Genomic DNA, 21,992 nt, shown 5'->3' with positions numbered 1-21,992 from the left:
CTGCTTGGAGGTACATGAACAGAATGTGATTGTCCCTTGGCCTCTTAAGTAACAGAAAATGTGCCACATATCGCACTCATGGATTCCCTGGTAGCCTGGTGTGGTGAAGGGGGTGCCCTCCTTTACAGATGGGAAACTCTGGCCCTGACATAGCCTGGATGTTGGGTCCTCTGACTCCAAAGCCACTGATTTCCTGTTGTCCTGACTCAGTCATCTCAGGGTGATGCCCTCCCACTCTGGTCCTGGCGAACTCTCAGGTTCCAGTTGCTTTCTGGGTTGGAGCTTCTGGACTGGGCCTGCCAGGGAGAGAGAGACCAGAATCTTCCCTCTGCACCCACCGTAGGGGTGGGAGGTATCCTGCAGCAGCAAGCATCGTGAGACACAGTCTGCATCTAAATCAGTTCTCAGTTCCCTCTCCTGTGGCCACATCCAGCTCCCAGGTAGTTACCGGCATCTTGGGTAAGTGGCTAGGAAAACAGGTCGGCCCTACCTAGTTTTGGAGAATTAGTGGTGGGAAAAATTATTTCTTCTAGTTTGCTCGTTAGAAGGTTGGAGAAGGCTCAGAAGAGTGTGGGAGCCAGCTTCCCATCTGCTTATGGAGAAGGGGGCACTGGGTGAAAGCAGCCCAGGGGGTCGAAGCCTCTAGTGGCAGATGTGCTGGGGAGAGTAAGTAACTGCCGGAAGCAGGGAGGGTGGATGCCGCCTAAAAGGCTTCCCGGATAGTTATGAATTCTCATTCATTTGACAACTCTGGTCAGAGGCTTTACTCATTGAGATGAGGACTAGTTCGTGTCTCTTCAAAAAAGGACGAAACTCCGGAAACCAACCAGATTTCATTGCTCACTCAAGAGCCCTCCAAGTATGTTTTTAACACTGGAAGGACCCACAGAGATTGCAAACCCCATTGTCACTGTGGGTAAGGTTAAATGACCTGCCCTTTATCATATAACAAATAAGAGGGTTAAAAATCGAACCCTGGTACCGTGATTAAGTCCAGATCACTCCGGAGATACGAAAGAACAGACACAATTGGAAAACGCTTCCTGCGTGGGAGATGGGGCGAGTGGACGGCGTGAGGCCCTGCCTCACATACCTCACGCAGGCACTAGGAGAGGCAACTTACTCGGATGGTATCCTGTGCGCAATAACTGAGAAAGTTAAAGGGCGTTTGGTGCGGATAGGTGTAGCCTCTCCAGGATGCTCTCCCATTGGTGAAGGGCTCTGGCTTGGCTGGGCAGAGGGAGCCGATAGGCTCCCGAGCGAACAGCACGAGGAGTACCGAGGGACCGGCAGACAGCTTGGCCCAGTGGCTAGAACTGTCCCGGAGCTTTACCAACAAAGAAAGGGACAGCCTTTGGAGGGAGGGAGTTCCCCATCACCAGGGGTGCAAGCAGGAGCTGAAGGATCTGTTAGGGGGACTGCAAGAGGCTTCCGGTCTTGAGGCTGGGATAGGATGTTCCCAGGAGCCTTTTAGGCCAGAGAGCCCATGGTTGGTAAGTGTTTCTGGCTGAAGGGGCAATCCAGGTCTCTAGGACTGGAGCCCGGCACAGCTTACAGGGTCACCGTTGGGTGTCTTCTCCTTCCTAACGTTAGGGAGGAGGTGGTTTTGGGCCCCAGGAGATCCAGGTGGGAGTCAGCAACACACCCTGGGTGCGAGCGCCACTGCGGGGAAGCCTGTACCACGTGTATCCGTCTGGTGCTGTGTCACTGAGTGTGATGGAACGGACTGTAACTAGATGTGTGGCCGTGTAACTTGTAGGAATGCAGATGTGCGTGTCTGGTACGACCACAGCTGGCTGTAAATAGGACACTGGGTACGTGTGGGAGACTGTGTGGCCAAGTAGGAGAGTGAGCAGGTATTTCTGTGCCCTAACAGTCTCACACTCGCAACACAGCAGACACACCACCACGCTTCTGCCACCCACGGCGGCAAGACAAACTTCCAGCTCAAGGATCACCTTAACGGCAACTCCAGTTGGAGGAGTTCGTGCTTTGCTGAGGATCCTTAATCCTTGTGCCACTGATTCCTGGGCCCTGGGAACTGCATGCTGCTCCCCAGGTCTGAATGCTAGGTACCCCCAGGAGAGTAGCCTCAGGAGCAGAGGTTCCCCGGAGACCCGGTCACACCTGGTGTCCATTCCCGAATGTGCATCTCTGAAATTCTGACCCAGTGGCCTCCTCTAGAGCCGTCTCTGTAGCAGGTGCTCACTCCTGGGCGCACGAAAATGGGGCAACCCCGCAGGCTGCCTTGGCCAGAACCAGTTTACCTGTGAGCCCAGGCTCACCTTGCACAGCCCCAGGATCGGTTCCTGAGCCACCGTGTTTGCATATAGGACCTCAGCGGATGTCCGGGATTAGGGGACCCTAGGAAATCATGCAAGCCCTCCCCTCAGCCTGTCCCAACTTTGTGGCCATGGCCATCTGATAAGGGAATTCCCGAACCTCTCTTCTCCCTCCTCTCCATTTGCCCTCATCATGGGCAAAGCTGCCCAACAAAATAAAGCCCCTTTTCTGGGGCCTGGAGGCCTCCGTTTTGCCCCCAGCCCTGCAACATGTACACTGTGTTGGCTGTGGATGGGTTCGTTCCGTCTGTGACCAACTTGAGTCTCTGCTGCTTTTCTGTTCCATCAACCCCCTTGTTTTCCATCCCCGTGCTCATCACAGCTCTGTCGGACAGGTGCAACTCAGGCAGGTTCCCATGCACGTGTGCCAAGCCTGGATCTTTCTCTAGCCTGGCAGCCTGGCCCAATCAACAACAAAACACGCGGGCGACCTTGCTCTACGCACCTACTCTTTATTGCTGCTGGGCCAGGCGCTGGGTCCTGCCCAGCCCGGGGAGGGGAGGACCAGTTCCCCACTCTCGGCGGCCAGCTAGCAAGGCCAAGCCGAGGTCTGAGGCCTGCACCTGGCCCACCCGGCCCCAACACGAAGTCCAGGGCACGGAACCCTGGGAGGGTGTCGGGCACAGGCGGGGCAGTGCGCATGGCCCTGTGCGCAGACCTTAGCTTTTCGAGTCGCTGGCCGTGGGCCCCTGGCAGAACTCATCCATGAACTCGAGGAAGCGGCCGAACCTAGGCTGGGCCTCGCTCAGCGCTGGGCGGCCCGGGGGCGGCGCCGTGGCCCTGAACACCGAGCGCAGAGAGCAGCGCACCAGCTGCCGGTAGCGTGCCCGGAACTCCTTCAGCAGCCTCTTGGCCTCCAGGTACTGCTTCTGGTTCATCAGCCGCCGCTCAGTCGGCTGGCGCAGGACAGCTCCTGCAGGGAGAGAAGCCCGAGGGGCACCGAAGTCGCTCTGGGTCCCCCTAGCCCACAGCGGTGGGGACTGCGTCCAGAGCGCCCCCCGCCCCGAAAGCGGATGGAGTGAGAGGAAGCGGCTACGGGCACTGAAGATGGGCCTCCTTAGCTCGGGGCTCGGATTCCACCTCAAGCCTTAGTCCTGGTGTGTAACGCGCTGGTGACTCTAGGCAACTCCCGGCCTCCCTCCAGGCCGGCCTCAGCTTCTCCGTCCTCACACGGGGTGGGCTCTGGCAAACGCCAAGGGCCCTCCGCCTCCCAACAGCAGACTAGCGAACTTCTCGATCTCGCTTCCGGCCGCTGGGGACGCGGACGGGGAGGGGTGCGGGGGTCAGAGCTGTACCGAGTGGAGCCTCTGTAATGTTCTGGGGATCCCGCATGCGAAGGAGGAGGTCATCCAGCAGCTGGGCTCGAGTCTTCCGTGGCGGTGGCACGGGGGTCCTCTGGGCCTGACGCAAGTAAGAGGAGCCTGTAACCCCAGTCCGGGGCTCAGCCTCTCCTGGCCTCACGTCCTCCTGCAGACGCAGCAACGAGCAGGAGAGCACTGGGGAGCACTGGGAGAGCACAGCCCTCCGAAGGCCGTGGTGACAGCCGCAGCTGTACGGGGGGATCCCGAGGGGCCACTCGCACACGCAACAGGTGGGGCGGACCGCGTACCCGCCTCTCCTTGGGCACGTAGTGTTTCTGAAACGCGTCCAGCCTGGGCTTGGAAGAGCGGTAGAGCAGCGGGCACTTGAGCATGCGCTGCAGGGCCTGCGCGTTTTTCTGGAGCCCTGCGGCAAAACGGCAGGGTTGGGCCAGGCACGCCTCCACCTGCTGGGTGCCTCCCCCAGTGTGATCATTCCCCAGCGTCCCAGCAGCGCTGGGTGCAAGGATTTGAGAGGCCCAAGAGGAGCGCAGTGCTCCATCTCGCCCCGGTCAGCTGCAGTGCCCGAGCCGCCATCATTGAGCCCGTGAGTACTTGTCCCGGATGCACAGATCCTGATGGCAGATAGCACTAGAATGGGGAAAGGGACTGACCCCCAGGAGAGCACAGCTGAGTGCCAGTTCCTTTGAAAGCACAAATACTGTTAACACAACAGTCTGAAATAAGGGGCTCAGAGGGAGCACGGCCTCCCTTGCCTCAAACCACATAGAGAGGATTGGGGTGTTCAATCTGGGGCTCCGCGGGGCTGGGAAGGAGCTCAGGAATCTGGCCAGTCTAAGTATCTGTTCATCCAACCCTTCCTGGAGACACTCTTCCAACCAGAGCAGCTGGGCCCAGACTGGCTGGAATCTCGGAACAGCTGTGACTCCCCCTCATCCAGCGAAGGCCCAGGCCAGGGTCCTGATATGGGAGGCGCCAAACCGGGACACCTCCAGGGCCCTCTGACAGACATTCAGGCAGAGGACAGCAGCCTGGTCTGGAAATGAGGCATGGCACCAGCTTTCGCTTTGCCCTGACGTGCTCTGGGCTGTGGAGAGGGCCCCTGCTTGGAGCCGTTCTCCTCACGTACCCTTTGGCTCAATAAAGGCTGGGTCAGGCTTGGCCGTCAGCAGCTCCTCGTAGCCATGGTACTTGCTGGGGAGGGAGGCAGCTGGGAGCTTCCTCCAAGCCCTCTTTACCTCTCTGGGAGCTGGGCGGGATGGTCTTTGCTCTTCCTCCTTCAGGGCTGAATCATCCCTCTGGAGGATGGAGGAAGGCAGCTCACCCACCTGTACCCAAAAGAAAACCAGCTTCCATGAACACGTCTAAGCATCAGCTCTGTGCGGGTCCCCATGCTGGGCCCTGTGAAGGGCAAGAACCAAGACCAGGTTGAGAGGAGGCAGCCATGAAAGCAGACAGTGATGGTGCACCTTGGTAAGCGCCGTAAGAGAAGGGAGCACAAAGGTTCTGGGTGAGCCCAGGAAGCCCTCACCCCACCAGGAAGCTTCTGGGAGGAAGCGAGGCCTTAACCTGCATGAAGTCTTGAAGCAGCAGGATGGCCGTCCCCAGGCAGGGATGGGGAGAAGGGTGGGCTATGAGTGCTGGGGAGAGGGGCCTGCGGCAGGTCCTCCAGCCACCCACGTAAGACCTGGCAAGGTGGATTTGGGGGAACTCCAAATTGGTATCTTTGGGGTGTACTGTGAAGAGGTGGGCGCTTGGAGCAATAAGCAGGCCTCAGATCAGTAAGGACTTTTAAAAGCCAACCTGAGGGTGTTTGTTCTGTCCTCACGGTGATGGCAAAACCACAAAGGAGTTTAAAGGGGGTGAGTGGCCACTGTCTGAGCTCATATTTTTAGCCTACCCTAATGGTTTTATAAGAACCATATTTATGAGACCTGTATTTCATGTAGGGATGTTGTTTATACCCTTCATGAAAGCTTTGGCTGAGAAGAAATAGAAAACCTGAACAGTAACAAGTAGAGAGTTCAACAATTCTCACAGAAAAGCCACAGCCCAGATGGCTTCACTAGCGAATTCCACTAAGCATATGAAGAAGAATTAACACCAATCCTTCACAAACTCTTCCAAAAATTAGGAGAAAGGGGAACACTCTCAGCTCATTCTTTGAGTTATTATCCTGAAGCCAAAACAGAGGAAAGACATCACAAAAGGATAATACAAACCAGTATTCCTGTGAACATAAACACAAAAATCCTCAAAAAATACTAGCAAACCAAAGCGACAGCCTATAAAAAGGATTATATACCATGATTAAGTGGGACTTAGCACAGGTAGACAAGCTTGGTTATTTCCAGAGGTGGAAATAAATTAATGTGATACACCACTTCAACAGATAGAGGACAAAAGCCACACGATCATTTCAATAGACAAAAAGCATTCGGCAAAATCTAACACCCCTTCGTGACAAAACAAAACAAAACAAACGAAAAAACCCACTCAAACTAGGAAGAGAAACTTCCTCGACCTGATAAAGGACACTTAACGAAAAAGCCACAACTAACAGCAGAATTAATGGTGAAAGACTGAAAGCTTTCTCCCTGAGATCAGGAATAAGACAAGTCCTCTCTTTCTGCTTCTCTTCCACACTGCGCTGGAGGTCACAGCCTGGGCAATTTGGCAAGGGGAAGAAAAGCTTTTCCCATCACGGTGACTCACAGTTGACTGTGTTTCTTCAGAATTGCATTTTGGCAATAGAGCTCCGTCACGAGAGCAGCCGTGAGGATGAGCAGGTTAGAGTGACAGAGACCTTATTTCCTTTCCTGTCCATATTTTCCTTTCATCCAACTTTCTCAAGCTTTTATTTTTTACAAGCTCATTTTTAAATATTTACTTCTACTCTGCTTTGTTCTAAAGGGTTCTGATACAGTTCGTATAGATTTATACCGCGTCAGTGCGTACGTCACTGTAAGTCGTCTGTAGAATAAGGCATGGATGGCGTCAGACATAAGTGTCTGCACGTGCATCTTGGAAAGATCTGGCAGATTAGAGGGTCAACATGGGAGGTAGGGAGCTGAGGAAAGGCAGTGGTACAATAATAATGCTCCTGGGGCCCCGCCGGCTCCTCCAGCCTCCTATTTCCCTTTTCCTACGTGTCGCCGGTCTGCCGCCCGACACTGAACCATTTGTGGTTTCTGCGCTTGCCACTTTAATTTCTGTCCCTGTAGCCTGCGTCATGCTGTTTGCTCCGCTCAGGATGCCCATATGCCCATGTTTTCACCTTGTCACTGCCTACTCAGCCTGCAACGCCCAGCTCATCGGAACCTCTTTCAGGAGCCCTCCTGGTCTGGCAGAGGGTCCTTCTGTCCTCCGGGCTGCCAGCGCCTGGGTTTCCCTTAGTCTCGGCGCTGACCGCACGCGTTGTTCCTGTGCTCCCCCAGCAGACTGAGGACATCTCGAGGGCAGGACCTTCGTCTCGGCCATATGTACTCCCAGCACTCAGAGGCCGCATCAGAAGTGATGTGACCTTCCACGGATAGGCAGAGGCAGCAGCAAACCCTTCCGAAAAACCGGTCAGAACCGGGCCCCAGCCAGACCCCAGAGGCTGTCTGTGCCACAGGACGGTGCCTTGCGTCCGTGGGTAGCCCCACCAGTAGGCTTAGCTCAGTGGAGCTCCCAGAGGGGCTTACGGGGCCTGCCAGGGGTGCTTCCTTCTGGTTTCCGGACCTGTCTTGGGCTCACTTCCGGCTGCCTACAGCAAGCCGGCTAAGCCGAGGTTGTACAGGAGCCTCTGGGAGCTGGGAACAAGGCGGGGGAGGGGAACCAGGCACCTGGGTCAAGAATATGGACTCCATGCTCTTGGTGTCCTCATCTGACAGGTGCTCCGGGCTGAGGCGGCCGGGTCTGTCACTGTGGTGGGACATGGTCTCTTCACTGTGCAGGGTGGAATCGGAGCAGATGGGAGGCAGGGGCACGAAGGTCCTGTGGGACAGGGAAAGGCCCTCCACGCCCTCGATAGGTATCTGTGACTCCAGAGGACTGCTTTCGGCGGCAGACAACTCTTTAGCCGGCCCTGCCTCAGACTCTGGGATCTCCTTTGAGGGAGACTGGGCTGTGGTCACAGGGGGGTGGTAGAGAATCAGCGGCTGCTTTGGCACCTTTGGGACTTGGGTTTTCACCTGTCATGGGAGAAAGACCAGATTGGTTTGCTTCCAAAGAAAGAGAGATCGGAGTCTCTCCTTCTGGACCTCGCCGGACTAAGGCCACTTGGTACTGTGATCAGGGTACTGGATGAGGGCTCATGGGGGAGGGAGGGAGTCAAATCCTACTAACTGGCCATCTACAGTGTGCCCTGTAAATGACAGATGTTGCTTGATTTACACCTCAAACTACCCAGGAAATAATTCTCCTTATTTTATAAAAGTGGAAGCGAGGGCTGAGAGAGGTAAGATGACTTGTCCAAGGTCACAGAATTATTTGGTGGCAGAGCCTGGACTGCCTGATTTCTGCCTCATTCTACGTCCCTGATGACATCACTCAGGCTCTCAACAGCATTCTTCTTCTGATCGAGGTTTAAGACGGTGCCCTCGACTTTCCTCAGGGACTCCTAGGAAGACCTGGAGGAGATGGTCCTGTCCCTTCTGGAAGGCAGCACCACCAGGCCCCTTTCAGGATGCTGGTCCCTATACCTTAAAGGGAGTTTCATAAGGCAAATCTCTCCCAGGGTTCAGAACCAAGGAAGTAACTTCTTTCCTGTTAAAATTCTCAGCTTCCTTAATTAGAGAAAGCCCATCATCCCAGGAGAGAGGATTATGACCTTAGCCTCTGGCTCACTCTGCCTGTGCCCGTCTCAGCCTGGCTGATGGGAAGCAGATTGTCCAATCCTTAGAGGAGGCAACAAACAAGGGGAAGATGATGAAACCTTTTGGATTTCTATTTCTGGCTTTTAATTCTGCTCTGGTCCTCTAGGGGCTCCAGACTAGAGTTCGGCTGGACAGCCACAGGCTGCAGAGGGGGTAGAAAGGGAATAACTGTACTTTGGGGATCAGCAAAGCCCAGTCCAGCTTTTAGTTCTAGGAAGGCTAAAGTTCAGGAGGGAGAAGCATTTCACAGAAATTTCTGCAATCCTTCTCATGAAGGAGAGACGGGACTTACTTTATGGCATCCCAGAGGCAAGTCTAAGACCACTGGCTGGGGTTGGTTTGGGGGGGGGGCGTGTCGCAGATTGCTCTCAACATAAGAAAATGCTTCCTTATGTGTAAGAGATGTGTATTCTAGGCCTGGCGCAGCCATTCATGACTCCCACAGGTGGTTAGAACTTGCACGGGTATGGATTTGGGGCTTTATAAAATATTTTTGTATCTGTTGCTTCATCCAGTCCTCTCAGCAGCTCAGGGAGGCATGGAGTTGAGAAGCTGAAGCTCAGAGGGTGAAGCTCTTGCCCAAGTTAAGGCAGCTGTGGAAAGTGATGCCGCCAGGCTCATCCCCAGGTCTTCGGACTGGTTCCTCCCCTACTTCTCCACAGCTCCTTCTCGGGGCCTCAGTGTCTCTGTCAAAGTTGGGGGTAGGATTCCATGACCTTCACAGCTTCTCCCTACTCTGACATCTGGATCCCTCTGACTGTCTTGTCCCTTCTGGGTGTATCCGTGTGTCACAGACACAGAAAGGAGAAGACAATGCCATCACTACAGACCCAACAGAAGGAATCCATGACGAGTGGGAAAGGGCACTCTCTCCCCAGGTCAGTTCACATGCAGTAAAATGGGCTCCACTTCCTCCAGGCTTGGCAGTCCTGCCTTGGAGGCCTTACCTTCCTTGAGTCCTTCCGAGGCATCAAAATATGATGCTTGGCCTTTACTATCTTCTTGCGAAACAAGTGGATCCCCAGCCGCTCCTGGAGGAAGCTTTTCAGCAGTGGAGGGACCCCTGGAGCCATGATGGGGAAGATTACTATTAGTGGATATTTACTGGGGGCTGATATGTGCCCAGCACTGTTCAAACTGCCAGACATGTATTAACTTACATCATTTTCACACCAACCCCGGGAGGTAGGTACCTATATTATTCCCATTCAATAGGTGAGGAAACTGAGGCACAGAAAGGTTAAGAAATTTGCCCAAGTCAACGAGGATAGTGCAAAGCAAAGGTGAGAACTCTGCTGGTGTCACTCTGGGACTCAGGATTCTCAGGTACCTCCAAGGTGTAGCACTGATCCAGCACCCAGTTCTGGACACAGCCCATCTGAAACCTCCTGCATGACCCTGTATGTTTCTCACCCTGTCCCCTGCTCAGCCATGCCTCCCCTACGGGCCCCTCCCCAGCCGGGAAGTAGGAAACGAGGTCACAACAGACCTGTTCTACAAAGCCAGGTGTCACTTAAAGATTTCCTGCAGGATCTAGCTAATTCTGTGTTCCATTCCCAGCTCTGCCTCTTTCTTGCTGTGGGACCTTGGGTAGATCATGACCCTCCCTGGTCCTCAGCGTCCTTCACGGAGCACGGGGACAAGGACGCCTGCCTCACAGGGCTGCTGTCAGGTAAGCTGGTACAGAGCAGGGCTCAGCAACGTCTGTGGTTCTCTCTGTTCCCAAATGTACCATGAACCATGTCCACCCATGACGCACAGCAGAGCCCAGGGCTCAGCCTCGATGAGGTGGGGCTGAGGGTGCCCACACTGCCCCTGGGCCCCGGGATGGGGGTGCAGGTTTGCGGGCACCATACCTCGTGTATGGGCCACCAGAGGGTTGTTATGAAAGATGAGCTCGCAGAGAGACGGGAAGAGAGCTACAGGCAGGAGGGCATCTTCCTTTGCAATCTGTAAGGAACACGGGGAAAGGCTTCGGGTCGACACTGCCCCACCACAGGGCTGCCAGGCCCGCACGGCGGGCTGCAAGCTTGCTAGGGCGGGGGCGGAGCCGGGGAAGTGAGGCTGCGGCCGGCCTCGGGCTGGGCGGTGTCTGCTCCTGCGGGTTCACCTGCTCACACCCACAGGATCGGGATCCTGGCTGAAGTTCCACATCACTGTTTCACATTTGAAAGTTAAGAATTGTTTTCTCTTCTGCACACTGGAAATGTGGCCCAGACCGAGGAATGGAGATGTTGGTGACAAAACAGGGGCAAGCGCTAGGAGTCTGGAAGTTTGGCAGGGCGCTGGCTTTGGCTTCAGGATACAATTTGTCTGACACTTCACGTTCCTCAATGCAAACTCTACACACCCCGTCAGTCTGTCAACAGCATTCCTGATGGTCTCTTTCATTAAGGCCTGTCCTGGGCACTGAGCTGGGGACAGACAGGGGGCAGACAGGCAGGGGGGACCCATTCATCTAAGGGATCAGCCAAGCCAATAAGAAGGAAGACCTCCCGGCTGTCTGGGGCCCAGAGGCTGCTCAAGGGCCCTGAGGCCAGCCTCTGAAGGGCGAAAAATGCCTAATGCTTGCCGAGCAGAGTGGCTGGAACATCCTCGGGGAGGGTGTCTCTTAGCAACAGAACAGTATCAGAGGGGCCAAGAGTGGGGCAGTGGCCTTTCAGATGCCAGGGCACCCTGAAAGTTACTGGGTCAGACTCAGGACCCGTGGAAGGCAGTAAGGCCTGAGGACTGCAAGAGGGAGGGCCCTTCAGCTTGGCTTCCTCTGGAGCCTGGTGGACAGCACTAGATGCCCACTGGGCAATGAGCCTGTTCACTCTCTTTCCTTTCTGTTCCTCCAATCAGTAAGTATTAGTAAATGCCAACGCGGGCCAAGCACTAGGCTGGAGGTGAGCAGAACAGCTAGGACTCCTGTCTGCAAGCGGTGCTGCCTGGGGGGGAAACAGGCACTGAAGTAGGAACAGGAAGGATGAGAGCTCTGCTGCTGTGATTACTGCCATGAGCGAGGGCGTGTGAAGTGCTAGGGTGATCTGGTCCTCGCGGGGAGACCGGGCACACTGCCCCGAGAGCTGAAGGGTGAGGAGGGGGTAGGGACACAGTGCGCAGCACAGAAACCTCGTATTAACAAACCGTTCCCTCCACTTTCTGGGCACATAGCTAGACCGTCTCCGGGCCTCCCAGGCAGCTAGATGTGCTCACGTGACTCAGGTCATATGCCACAGGGTGAAAGGGATCATTTCTGGGCACGGCCCATTTGACACCTCCTGTGTGACCCTCTATGTTTCTTCCCCCCCTCCCCTGCTCAGCCATCTATCTGCCAGACGCAGAGGAGCCAATAAAATCCCCTTCAGGCCCTACGGGAGGACAGAGCCACAGCCAGAGGGACCTGGGTCTCCGGTAGGTCATGTGTGAGGCCACCAGGCCACCTGGAATACCCACAGTGGATTTTGTGAAATCAAGACCTAGGCTTCTACTGCGGGAGGTCATCGGGACCGTGGGAGCTCACTGGGGACTTACGCTCCCAGTACATGCTCCGTACTGCTAATGCAGAGAGGAAGTGCCCCACGCAGAGAGCCATGCGTGAAGGGCCTCACAGCGAGGAGGAGGAAAGCCTGTTGGAGGGATGGAAAGAAGGCAGAGAGAAAATGAGGCTGGAGGTGCAAGTCGGGGCCAGACAAAAGCTAGAAAGATCTTGGTCCCTGATGACCTACAACATGAATTTTCAGAAAGACGAGGACCTAAATATGATAAGGTTTGGTCACAGATTAGATGTGCGTGGTGAGGAGGAAGGTAAAGGAGAGAGAAACATTAAGGATGACAGCCAGATCTGGGCGTGAGTAAACTGCACGCGTGATGGAGCTCTTCTCTAAGATACGGGGCAACGGAAGACCCTCAACGGAAGATCATTCATTCACTTTGGATGCAGGTACTTCGGAGGTTCCTCTGAGACCTCCCAGCAGAGACTCAGGATACACTGGTCTGGAGTACGCAGGAGCGCTCCGTGTTGGAGTTATAAATTCGTGAGTCACCGTTCATGGGCCAGCGGGTATGTGAAGCCATCCCGAGGGGGAGAGTCCAGAGTGAGAGGAGAGGGACCAGGAGCGGGTGCTGAGCAACTCGAACATTTGGTCATCGAGACCAGGGCTTGGCACACCTTTTCTGTCAAGGACCAGAGAGTAAATGTTTTAGGCTTTATTGGCCATACTGGCTGTGTTGCAACTACTCGACTGTGCTGTTGTAGCACAGAAACTGCCAGAGACAGTTCTCAAATAAGTGTGATGGCTCTTTTCCAACAAAACTTTAGTTGTGGACTCTGAAATGTGAATTTCATATAACTTTAGTGTCATGAAGTATTATCCTCCTTTTGATTTTTTTCAACCATTTAAAAATTGAAGAATTAGTCTTAGCTCGAAGGCTATATAAAAACCAAGGTTGGCAGATAATGCCTGGGGGCCAAATCCACCCCCCATCTCTTTAACAAAGTTTCATCAGACACTTCCACGCTCACCCATTTACACATCACCCTTTGTGCTACAAGGACAGAGTTGAGTAGTTGTAACAGAGTAACGTATTTATCTGGCCCTTTATAGAAAATGTTTGCTGACTTTTTATCTAGACTCTAGGGAAGGAGGGAAGGAGGGAAGGAGGATGAACCTACAAAGAAGTCTAATGTGTCTTGATAAATAACTATCAAATGGTGGTTAAAGGGGTGCAGAGTCTCTTATATGCCAATCAGGCAGTCAAGAAGCAGTGACAACAGAATGGGGGAGGGAGAATTAAATTTAATTTTGTCAGGATGCAAAATTCCATCCATCCAAATCAGACAACTAAAAGGTTGAAGAAAGTTACAATTAAAACTGATAGAAAGTTGAAAGATACCCATGGCATGGATGTCATATTTTCTGTGAAATTAAGTCCCAGCTGAAAGATATGGGGTTAGGATTCTGGCTGATGTAGTGAGGAAAATGTGGCCATCAGGCTAGCCTATCCCCAGAAGGTGAGGTGAATGCCCCTGAAAATAAATTCAGGGTCCAATGACAATACTTCTGTCCAGTTTCATTGGGTTAAGGCAAATACACCTTAGTCTGTCAAATTTATGAACTAAGTAAATATTAGTTACAGGTTGAGTGAAAGCGATTATTTACTTTTTTTTTAGAGAGAGAAGGAGAGTGTGTGAGTGGGGGGAGGGGCAGAGGGGGAGGGAGAGAATCTTCTTTTTTTAAGATTTTTTTTTGAGAGAGAGAGTCTGTGCATGCACACAAGCTGGGGGAGGGACAGAGAGAGGGAGAGAGAGAATCCTCAAGCAGACTTCCTGCTGAGTGTAGAGCCCAATGCTGGGCTCGATCCCAGGACTCTGAGATCATGACCTGAGCTGAAATCACGAGTCGGACGCGTAACCAACTGAGCCACCCAGGTGCCCTGAGATAGAGAACCTTAAGCAGGCTCCACACCCTGACATGGGCTCGATCTCAGGACCCTGAGAGGATGACCTGAGCCAGAATCAAGAGTCGGACCCTCAATCAACAGAGCCACCAAGGAGCCCCATTTATTTTACTTTTGACACAAAACTTACTAGATTTCTGAGTGGCTATTCTAGACATTTAAGTTCTGTTTGAACATAGAATTGGTTTTAAAATTTGTAACTTTAATAAACTGAATATTAATTTCAACACAGGTAGCATGAGTATTCCTTGATATGATCAAAGCATCATTCATTCATCAGACAAACTTACTGAGTACCTATCATGTGTCAGGAGCTATTCCAGACGATGAGGATATAGTTAGAAGCAAAACTAAGTCCTACTCTCAAATAAACCTACATTCTGGCACTAGACACCTGATAATAAAGGAAAAGATACATGTGTTAGGTGATAACTGTCATAAAGAAAACTATAATTTAAAAAACTCAAGTAAACATGTAGAAAAATGGAGTGTAGGGGGGCCTGGGTGACTCAGTCAGTTAAGCGTCTGCCTTCGGCTCAGGTCACGATCCCAGGGTCCTGGTATTGAGCCCCACATCGGGCTCCTTGCTCAGCGGGGAGGCTTCTTCTCCCACTCCCTTGGCCTGTCTCCCCCATTCATGCTCTCTCTCTGAAATAAATAAATAGAATTAAAAAAAAAGAAAAAGAAAAATGGAGAGTATTGCTCCCCTCCCGACAAGAAAAAAGAATAACCTGTAACATCAGAACTTTTCTTGCATCTACCAGAGAGCTAAGGTCTCAGCAATCACGTGGACTGAAATCTAAGGAAAGATGGGTACCTCCAAGGAGCGGTGCGGCACGGACACTGGCTCACGGGTGTCAGAACGTGGGAGGAAGAGACGGCAAGTGCCATACAAGCAACGAGGAAGAAATGAGACAAACATTTTACTGAGCTGCTACAGGCTAAGTGTGGGCTAGAGAAGGAGAAGAGAACTCTCAAGAACCGCAGAGAGAGGGAGAATTCGTGGCCACTTGTACGCAAAAGACTAGACCCAGGGAGCAAGACTGGAGAAAGCAATCCCTGGGGCACAGGCCTGGAGGAGGACAGCCCCTGCCACCGTCAGAAAGGCAGGAAGGGTTGCCACCCCTCTCCCTAGAGAATAAAAGCCTTACGTTTCTGAGGAAGGTCAGTAAACCCTGTCAGGCCCATGGCCCTGCATCGGAGGGAGGGAAAAATTTAAAACCTGCTGCTCCTGGGTAGGGACAGGAAACCACCTGGGCCCACGACCTGAGAGGTCTCCGACTGCTTGCGGAGGGCTAGGGCCACTGAGAAGGCCCGTCCTTGAGACCCAGGAACCCGGGGCCTACTTAAGAGTGGGGTTGGACCCTCCCTTTGGCCCTCTCCCACCAGACGAGCGAGCCCTGAGTAACAAGCAAAAGCATCCCTCTCTGATGGGAGAGAGGAGCACGAGTGTGGAGATAAACCTTGTGACGTATAAGAGTACGGGGAAGGCTGCACGCCGAGGACAGCAGAAACACAGAGAAAAACGCTCTGGCACCCCAGCAAGAACAAACTATATGCCGTCCCAGGGAGACTAACCTGAAGTACAAAGCCATACAGAGGTTGAAAGTAAGAGGGTAGAAAAGACTATGCCAACAGCAAGCATAGAATCTGTATTAAAATCAGACAAGTCCGACATCAAGACAAGAAATTTTGTTCAAGGCACAGGGAGACAAGTCGAAATAATAAAAGGATCCACACATCGGGTAGGTATAAAAATTCGAGATGTTTATGTACCTGATAGTAAAACTTCAAAACACATGCAGCAAAAACTGAGAGAACTAAAGGGAGAAATAAACAGATCCACAGGCATGACCGGGATGTTAACACGCTGCTCTCGATACCTGGTAGAATGAAGAGACAAGCAATAGGACAGAAATGATCTGAGTTATACTACCAAACACCTTCACTGGTATTTATAGAACACTATTCCTCAAAACTGCAGAATACACATTTTTTTTTTCTAAGTGCACACAGAACATTCACCAAGATAGAATATAGGCTGGGACATAAAACGAGTTTCAATAGATATCAGAAGAATGAAATCTTACAGGTTACATTACCTGACCACAACAGAGTTACAGTAGAAATAATAAGTATGAGACATCTAAAAGATCTCCATATATTTGGAAACGAAGCATTTCACTTATCTAAACAACGCATGGGTGAAAGAAGCAACCACAATAAGAACTTTACAAGTTTAATAGAATGAAAATAAAAACACAAATCATAATTTGTAGGATGCAGCTAAAACAGTGCTTAGACAAAGTTTATAGCTTTAGATGCTTATATTAAAAAGAAGAAAAAGGTCCAAATCAATGATCTAAAATTACACGATTTAGGAAACTAGAAAGAGAGGAACAAATTAAACTCATGTGGGTAGGACAGAAATCAAGTTAGGAGCAGAAATCAATGAAGTGGGAAAACAGGTAAGTAGAGAAATCCAATGAAACCAGCAGTTAGTTTTTTCAATAAAAGACACAAGTGACCAATTTCAAGAATCAAAGAGGGACCCATAATACATCTATGGTCCACTGATTATTGATTGACAAGGGTGAGAAGACCATTTAATGGGGAAAGAATAGTCTTTTTGATCAATGGAGTTGAGGAAACTGCATATCTACATATGAAAGAAGGAAGTTGGACCCCATCTCACACCACATATAAAGATAAATTCAAAATGGATCAAAGACCTGAATGTCAAAGCTAAAATGATAAAACTGTTAGGAAGAAAACGCTTGAGGAGTTTGGCTGTACCAATGTTTGCCTTAGAAGGAATATAAGCAGAGTACCTTAAAAGTTGCCTACGCTTCAGACTTGAGTCGAGCTCAGCTGGTGGGGTTTATAGAAATCACACAGTACATGGCTATTGGAAAATAGGTTAGCACAAAACATGAAGGAGAAACATGTTAATTTGTCCCGTGGACTTTGTATCTGCTATTCCCATAGGCCAGAACATTCCTCACGTCCCTCTTCCCTCACACTTCACCCTCACTAAACGCACAAAACCACTCTCTCGAGAACCTTCTTTGATCTCAAATACTAGGTTAGACTGCCCCTGTCAATGAAGTCATACACTTCATAGAACTGTGAATTTCTTCCTAACACGAAGCATGCTTACATTGAGACCATTTGTCCTGCATCAGTCCTCCCTACGGGTGACAAGCTCCAAAAAGCAAGAGGCTCGACCTTTCTTTGCGCAGCTGTGTACCTAGTATGTAGCATAGGGTCTGGCACGTGGTATTAAATATCTGTGACTGAATGGATGGACTCCTGCCTTGGCCTGTACTCTCTCCAATCCCCCACCCTGAGAATTCCTGAGCCCACATATCTGTAGTGGGGAATTATAGGGCTGGCCTGCAGGCCAGAGCAGAATGCATCCCACCCTCCCGACTGTGCCCCTGAGGAAACAGGCAGAGAAGCAGAAGAGTCACCTTGTTGTAGGCCAGGCTAAGGTACCGCAGCTCTGGAAAGGGCGGGGCCAGCGTCTGGTTCCTGGCCTTCAGTGACTTCACGGGAAGAATCTCGAATATGGGAGGAAGTGCACATACCTTGGTTGCCTTAGAAGGAAAAAAGGTCTATTGTCAAAGTGCCCTGATGATAAGAGACTGAATGCTGCCAAGGGCCAAGAGACCCTTCCCATGGAGGGTGATGGAAAGAAAAACCATTCTAGAGAGGCTTGGCCAAAAGAGACATCTAGGGTCATAATGGGAGATGTTACTAAGGGCCCAGAGTTCTGGTTCCAAGTTCTCTGAGGTCACATGATGAGCTAATTTTCCGGCACACAAAGTTCAGGTTTCAAGTGCCCTGAGACCAAATGATAATAGCGCGGTGATGCAGACATCAGAAGTTATTTGCCCCCACCTCCCACTTTCTGCCCTATAGCAGATTATCCTGAAATGGCCCTTCTCTACAGCTGGGCTAAAATTTCTCCAAAAGGCAAAAGGACAGTGCTTGCATTTTATTTTATTTATTTTTTTAAAGATTTTTTATTTTTAAGTCATCTCCATACCCAACGTGGGGCTTGAACTCACAACCCTGAGATCAAGAGCCGCACACTCTTCCGACTCATCGGGTGCTTGCATTTTAAAGCGGACTTTTCCTAGCAGGGAGATGGAGAGCACGAGGGCCCTGAGCCTCGAGTAGCTGGTCTGATGGGCTAGCACACGTCCTACAGTGGAGGCTCTTCAGTCCAGGATAAATCAATAGCTAGGTCCTGGATGACTCTAAGCAGGCCTTCCGGCCTGAATGTGACCTGAATGTGCATCCGGGTCACTTGCGGGGTCATGGCTTGTCAGCACAGCCCAGCCTGCCTCAGGATCAACATGTTCCATTAAGCAGAAAATAGAAGGTACTGGATTAACCATGCCTGACTCGGTTCACTCACTGATTCCTTGAGTTAGATGGGACCAGAGGAAATTACAGGGTAGATGCCAGGCTAATAACTGGGTTCGGATGCACTAGATTCTGTTCTAAGCTCCATTAATTGCTGTGTAATCTTGAGCAAGTCACTTAAATGTCACTTGTTCATTCAGTGAACATTGGTGGAGCACCTACTCGGAGCCCAGTATTTCGTGCCCTCCTAGGGTCCAACTCGTACACGCACACAAGTGGGACAGGTGAGTCGTGGATGAGAATAAAACAAAACCCAGTGACGGTGCCTGGGGACGTCTCTGAGTCCCCTCTCCAGGCAAACCAAAGGCAACTCTGCCAGAGGCCACAGCGGAAAGCGGCGACAGTCGGCAAGGCAGTCACCTCCACCCCGCAAACCCCTATCTGCGGCGAGGCTGTGTGACCCGAGGGGGCCAGCTAGACTGCAGCACAGAAAGGAAAGAGCCAGAGCGTAAGGCTCAGGGGTATCTAGCACTGTCCGGGGGCGTGAGTGTCCTGATCTGAGGGCATGAGGGATACACACCTGACTTGAACAGAAAGAGGCCAGCACAAGTCTCAACCGCCTAACACACTGTCTCTACACGCTCAGGTGCCGGAGAGCTGGGGTCTGAGCGCTGAACAACCCACCGATTATCTCTGCCTTTTGGGGCAGACTGTTTAACCACAAGCCCCTCTATGCCATATGCATGCCCTTCGGCAGGGTGACCTTGGTGCTCCTCTCATTCAGAGGTGACATCTGTATCTCTATGCCCTTGAAACTAGACTGGCTGTTGTATAAGGAAGAATTCGTCTGCTCTCTGTCCCAGCTTTTCAGCATTGAGCTTTCAAAACTCTTGGAACTTCCAGAGTGATAGGAATGCCTTTGTTATGCATGAGCCCAGGGCTTATGCTAATGAGACGCAGGCTGGGGGCTGGCCATACCTGAGAGACAACCCTGCCGTGAGAGAGTTGGGGTTTTAAGCCAGCCAGACCTCTGGGGAGGGGAGGGAGGGGCTAGAGATTATAAACTCAATCCTGTGGCCAATGGTTCAATCAGTCGTGCGTATGTAATGAAACTCCAAAGAAAGCTCGGGACACTGAGGCTTGATTGAGCTTCCTGATTGGTGAACACATCAGATGTGCTGCTGGGAGGGTGACACACCCAGAGCTCTGCATTTGGGACCCTCCCAGACCTCACATTAGATCTCTTTTCATTTGTTTGGTCCTGATTTGTACCCTTACAGTAAAACTGTGATCATAAGGATAGTGCTTTCCTGAGTTCTATGAGTCGCTCTAGTAAATTACTGAGCCGGAGAAGGTTGTGTGAACTCCAGAATTAATAGCCAGTTTGTCGTAAGTGCGGATGGCTTGGGGACCCCCAAACTTGCAGCTGGTGTCTAAAGTGAGGGCAGTCTTGCTGGGCAGTGTGCCCTTCACTTGTGGGGTCTGTGCTATCTCCAGGTGGCTAGTGTCAGAATTGTACTGCCCTGTCACACTTAGGCCTTGCTTTGACTAACAGAATGTGGCAGAAGTGTCACCATTTGAATTCCAGAGCCTTGCAATTCACTCTTGCCCTCTTGGAACCCTAAGGCCACCATGCCGTAAGGAAGTCTATGATAAAAAGACTCCGTATAGATGCCAAGCCATACCAGCTGACCATGAACCCGGGCCCCCGAGAGAGAGCCAGCCAGCTGCATGAATGAGCCCTGACAAAACCAGTGGAACACCTAACCAGCCCAAATAATTGTGAGAAATAATAAATTGCTATTGCTTCAAGTCCGTAATTGTTGGGGTGGTTGGTCATGTGGCAATAGTTAATTGATACAATTTCTCATCCAGCTTTATCCGCAGGAAGGGAGTGTACTGTACCTCTCGAGGAAGCAGGCTAGCTAAACATGTACCTGTACTTCTTATTGTAAATGAAGAAATCAATAGTGCATCAGTCCTCGTGAGCTCGGTTAGTAAGTGTCTAACCTTGAGAGAAAAACCAATTTTCTGTCCAGACAAAAATCAAGCATCTAAACATGTGACACCAAGGATTAGACCCTAGATGGTGGTGTATTTGGCAAAGATCAGTCTAGCTTTTGGGGGCTCTTACTAGGGAGCCCCAAGGCTCCATTTTGGTGGCAGCCTCACTTCAATGCCAGCTTGATCACTTAAGGCAGCAACCATTCCTACTGCACACATCTGAGAACAGTGAAAGCGAGCTTGTGTGCGGTGTGAGGTCAGGGACCTGACTGTCGAGATTGCCACTGCATGTTCATAGGTCAATGCAGTGCCGGGCACGTGGTAGGTACTTGGTAAATATCTGCTCAATGAACGGGCTTCTTCAGTGTGATACATATAAATGCCTCTCATGGCTTCAATAGCTTACTTTTATTTTTTAAAATTAACGTTTTAACTTAAGGACACAAATATAAAACAGGCAGTTCCTACCTCTGAGGTTGAAAATCCAGGGTAAGATGAGAACACAACCTCTGAAACAAAGAGAAACAGAACAAAGGTTGGTGAGGGTACTGACTGCCCCCAGAGAGGCTGGGGTCTGGGTCTCCCATCCACCGTGTACAGGAGGGTGACCCCCAGCAGGATTCTCAGTGGTCCTCATCTCTAACGCTAACTGGGAAGAGGAGCTGGCTGGGATACCTGTCAGGTAGTGAGTTGCACTTAGAATAAGGTCAAAACTCCTGGGCCAGGCCTCTGAGGTCTTGCCTGATCTGGCTCCCACCTACTTCTCCAGTCTTACCTCACGCCGCTCTGTCCTTCACTCACTACATTTCGGCCACCTTGACCTTCCTTCTGACTTTGCAACATGCAAGCTCTTTTAGCCTCAGTACTACTGGGCGGGCAGACAGTATTGATCAGAAAAGGCAACAAGCTGTCGTAGAAGACAGAAATGTATATAAGAGATCTTCTGGCAAAGGATTTGAAAGTACTCTCTGTTAATGCTTGTAGAAGTAGAATATATTAAGACAGTGAATTCTCAGAGATACTAAGAATATCCAGCAGCACGGTTGTAAGGAAGAGGCTATGGAGTGATTTCATTCTTGGCATCACTGGAATGAGATGAGCCAATAAACATCTGAGTTCAACCATAAATCAAAGCATCTTCTTGGACTGGATCCTGTGCAGGCACTACTCACCACTGCCCTGACCGATAGGACCCCTTCCACACGTTAATGACATTATACTGATCAAAGTTACATGAAAGCAAAGTAAACAATAATAGGGGTGGAGCATCACATGGCCCAAATCACTTCTCCTATGACAAGCATCTGGAAAGGACTGGAGGATAGGTTTGTACAAGGGACAAAGTAGGGGTTCGCAAGAGGATGGGCCATGGTTGCCAGTGTGGCTGATGAAGAGTGATCCCCTGGGGAGACAGCCCCCACATCTAGAAAGATGAGCCACGGTATACGCTGCCTGAACGTATATCCTCTCCCTATAATCTCAGGTTAGAAAGGTTATTGGATGCAAGTTCAAAATTTCTACGTACTAGCAACAAACAAGTGGAAATGTAATATAAAAAGGCAGTTCATTGACAATAGCACGGAAAAAGACCAAATACTTAAGAACAAATCTAATGAAAGATATGCAAGACCTCACCACTGAAGACTACAAAG

At 51.1% G+C, this 21,992-nt stretch overlaps 1 protein-coding gene across 1 annotated transcript in view; it reads right to left on the bottom strand.

Moving 5' to 3' along the window:
* Positions 1-2,780: 2,780 nt before the first annotated feature.
* Positions 2,781-21,992, bottom strand: part of XRRA1 (X-ray radiation resistance associated 1) — a 58,740-nt gene continuing 39,528 nt past the window's right edge. The window contains exons 11-19 of the mRNA XM_026518106.4: positions 20,809-20,849; positions 17,436-17,561; positions 10,377-10,470; positions 9,468-9,583; positions 7,489-7,836; positions 4,791-4,989; positions 3,952-4,067; positions 3,638-3,743; positions 2,781-3,255 (exon numbers count right to left, since the gene is read on the bottom strand). Of these exons, the coding sequence (XP_026373891.3) occupies positions 3,002-3,255; positions 3,638-3,743; positions 3,952-4,067; positions 4,791-4,989; positions 7,489-7,836; positions 9,468-9,583; positions 10,377-10,470; positions 17,436-17,561; positions 20,809-20,849 (1,400 nt within the window). The 3' untranslated portion in view covers positions 2,781-3,001. The remainder of the gene's footprint in view (positions 3,256-3,637; positions 3,744-3,951; positions 4,068-4,790; positions 4,990-7,488; positions 7,837-9,467; positions 9,584-10,376; positions 10,471-17,435; positions 17,562-20,808; positions 20,850-21,992) is intronic.

The sequence above is a fragment of the Ursus arctos genome, unplaced genomic scaffold, assembly GCF_023065955.2.
Source record: "Ursus arctos isolate Adak ecotype North America unplaced genomic scaffold, UrsArc2.0 scaffold_22, whole genome shotgun sequence".
Classification (NCBI taxonomy): domain Eukaryota; kingdom Metazoa; phylum Chordata; class Mammalia; order Carnivora; family Ursidae; genus Ursus; species Ursus arctos.
This window is presented reverse-complemented; position numbering and strand designations above follow the sequence as displayed.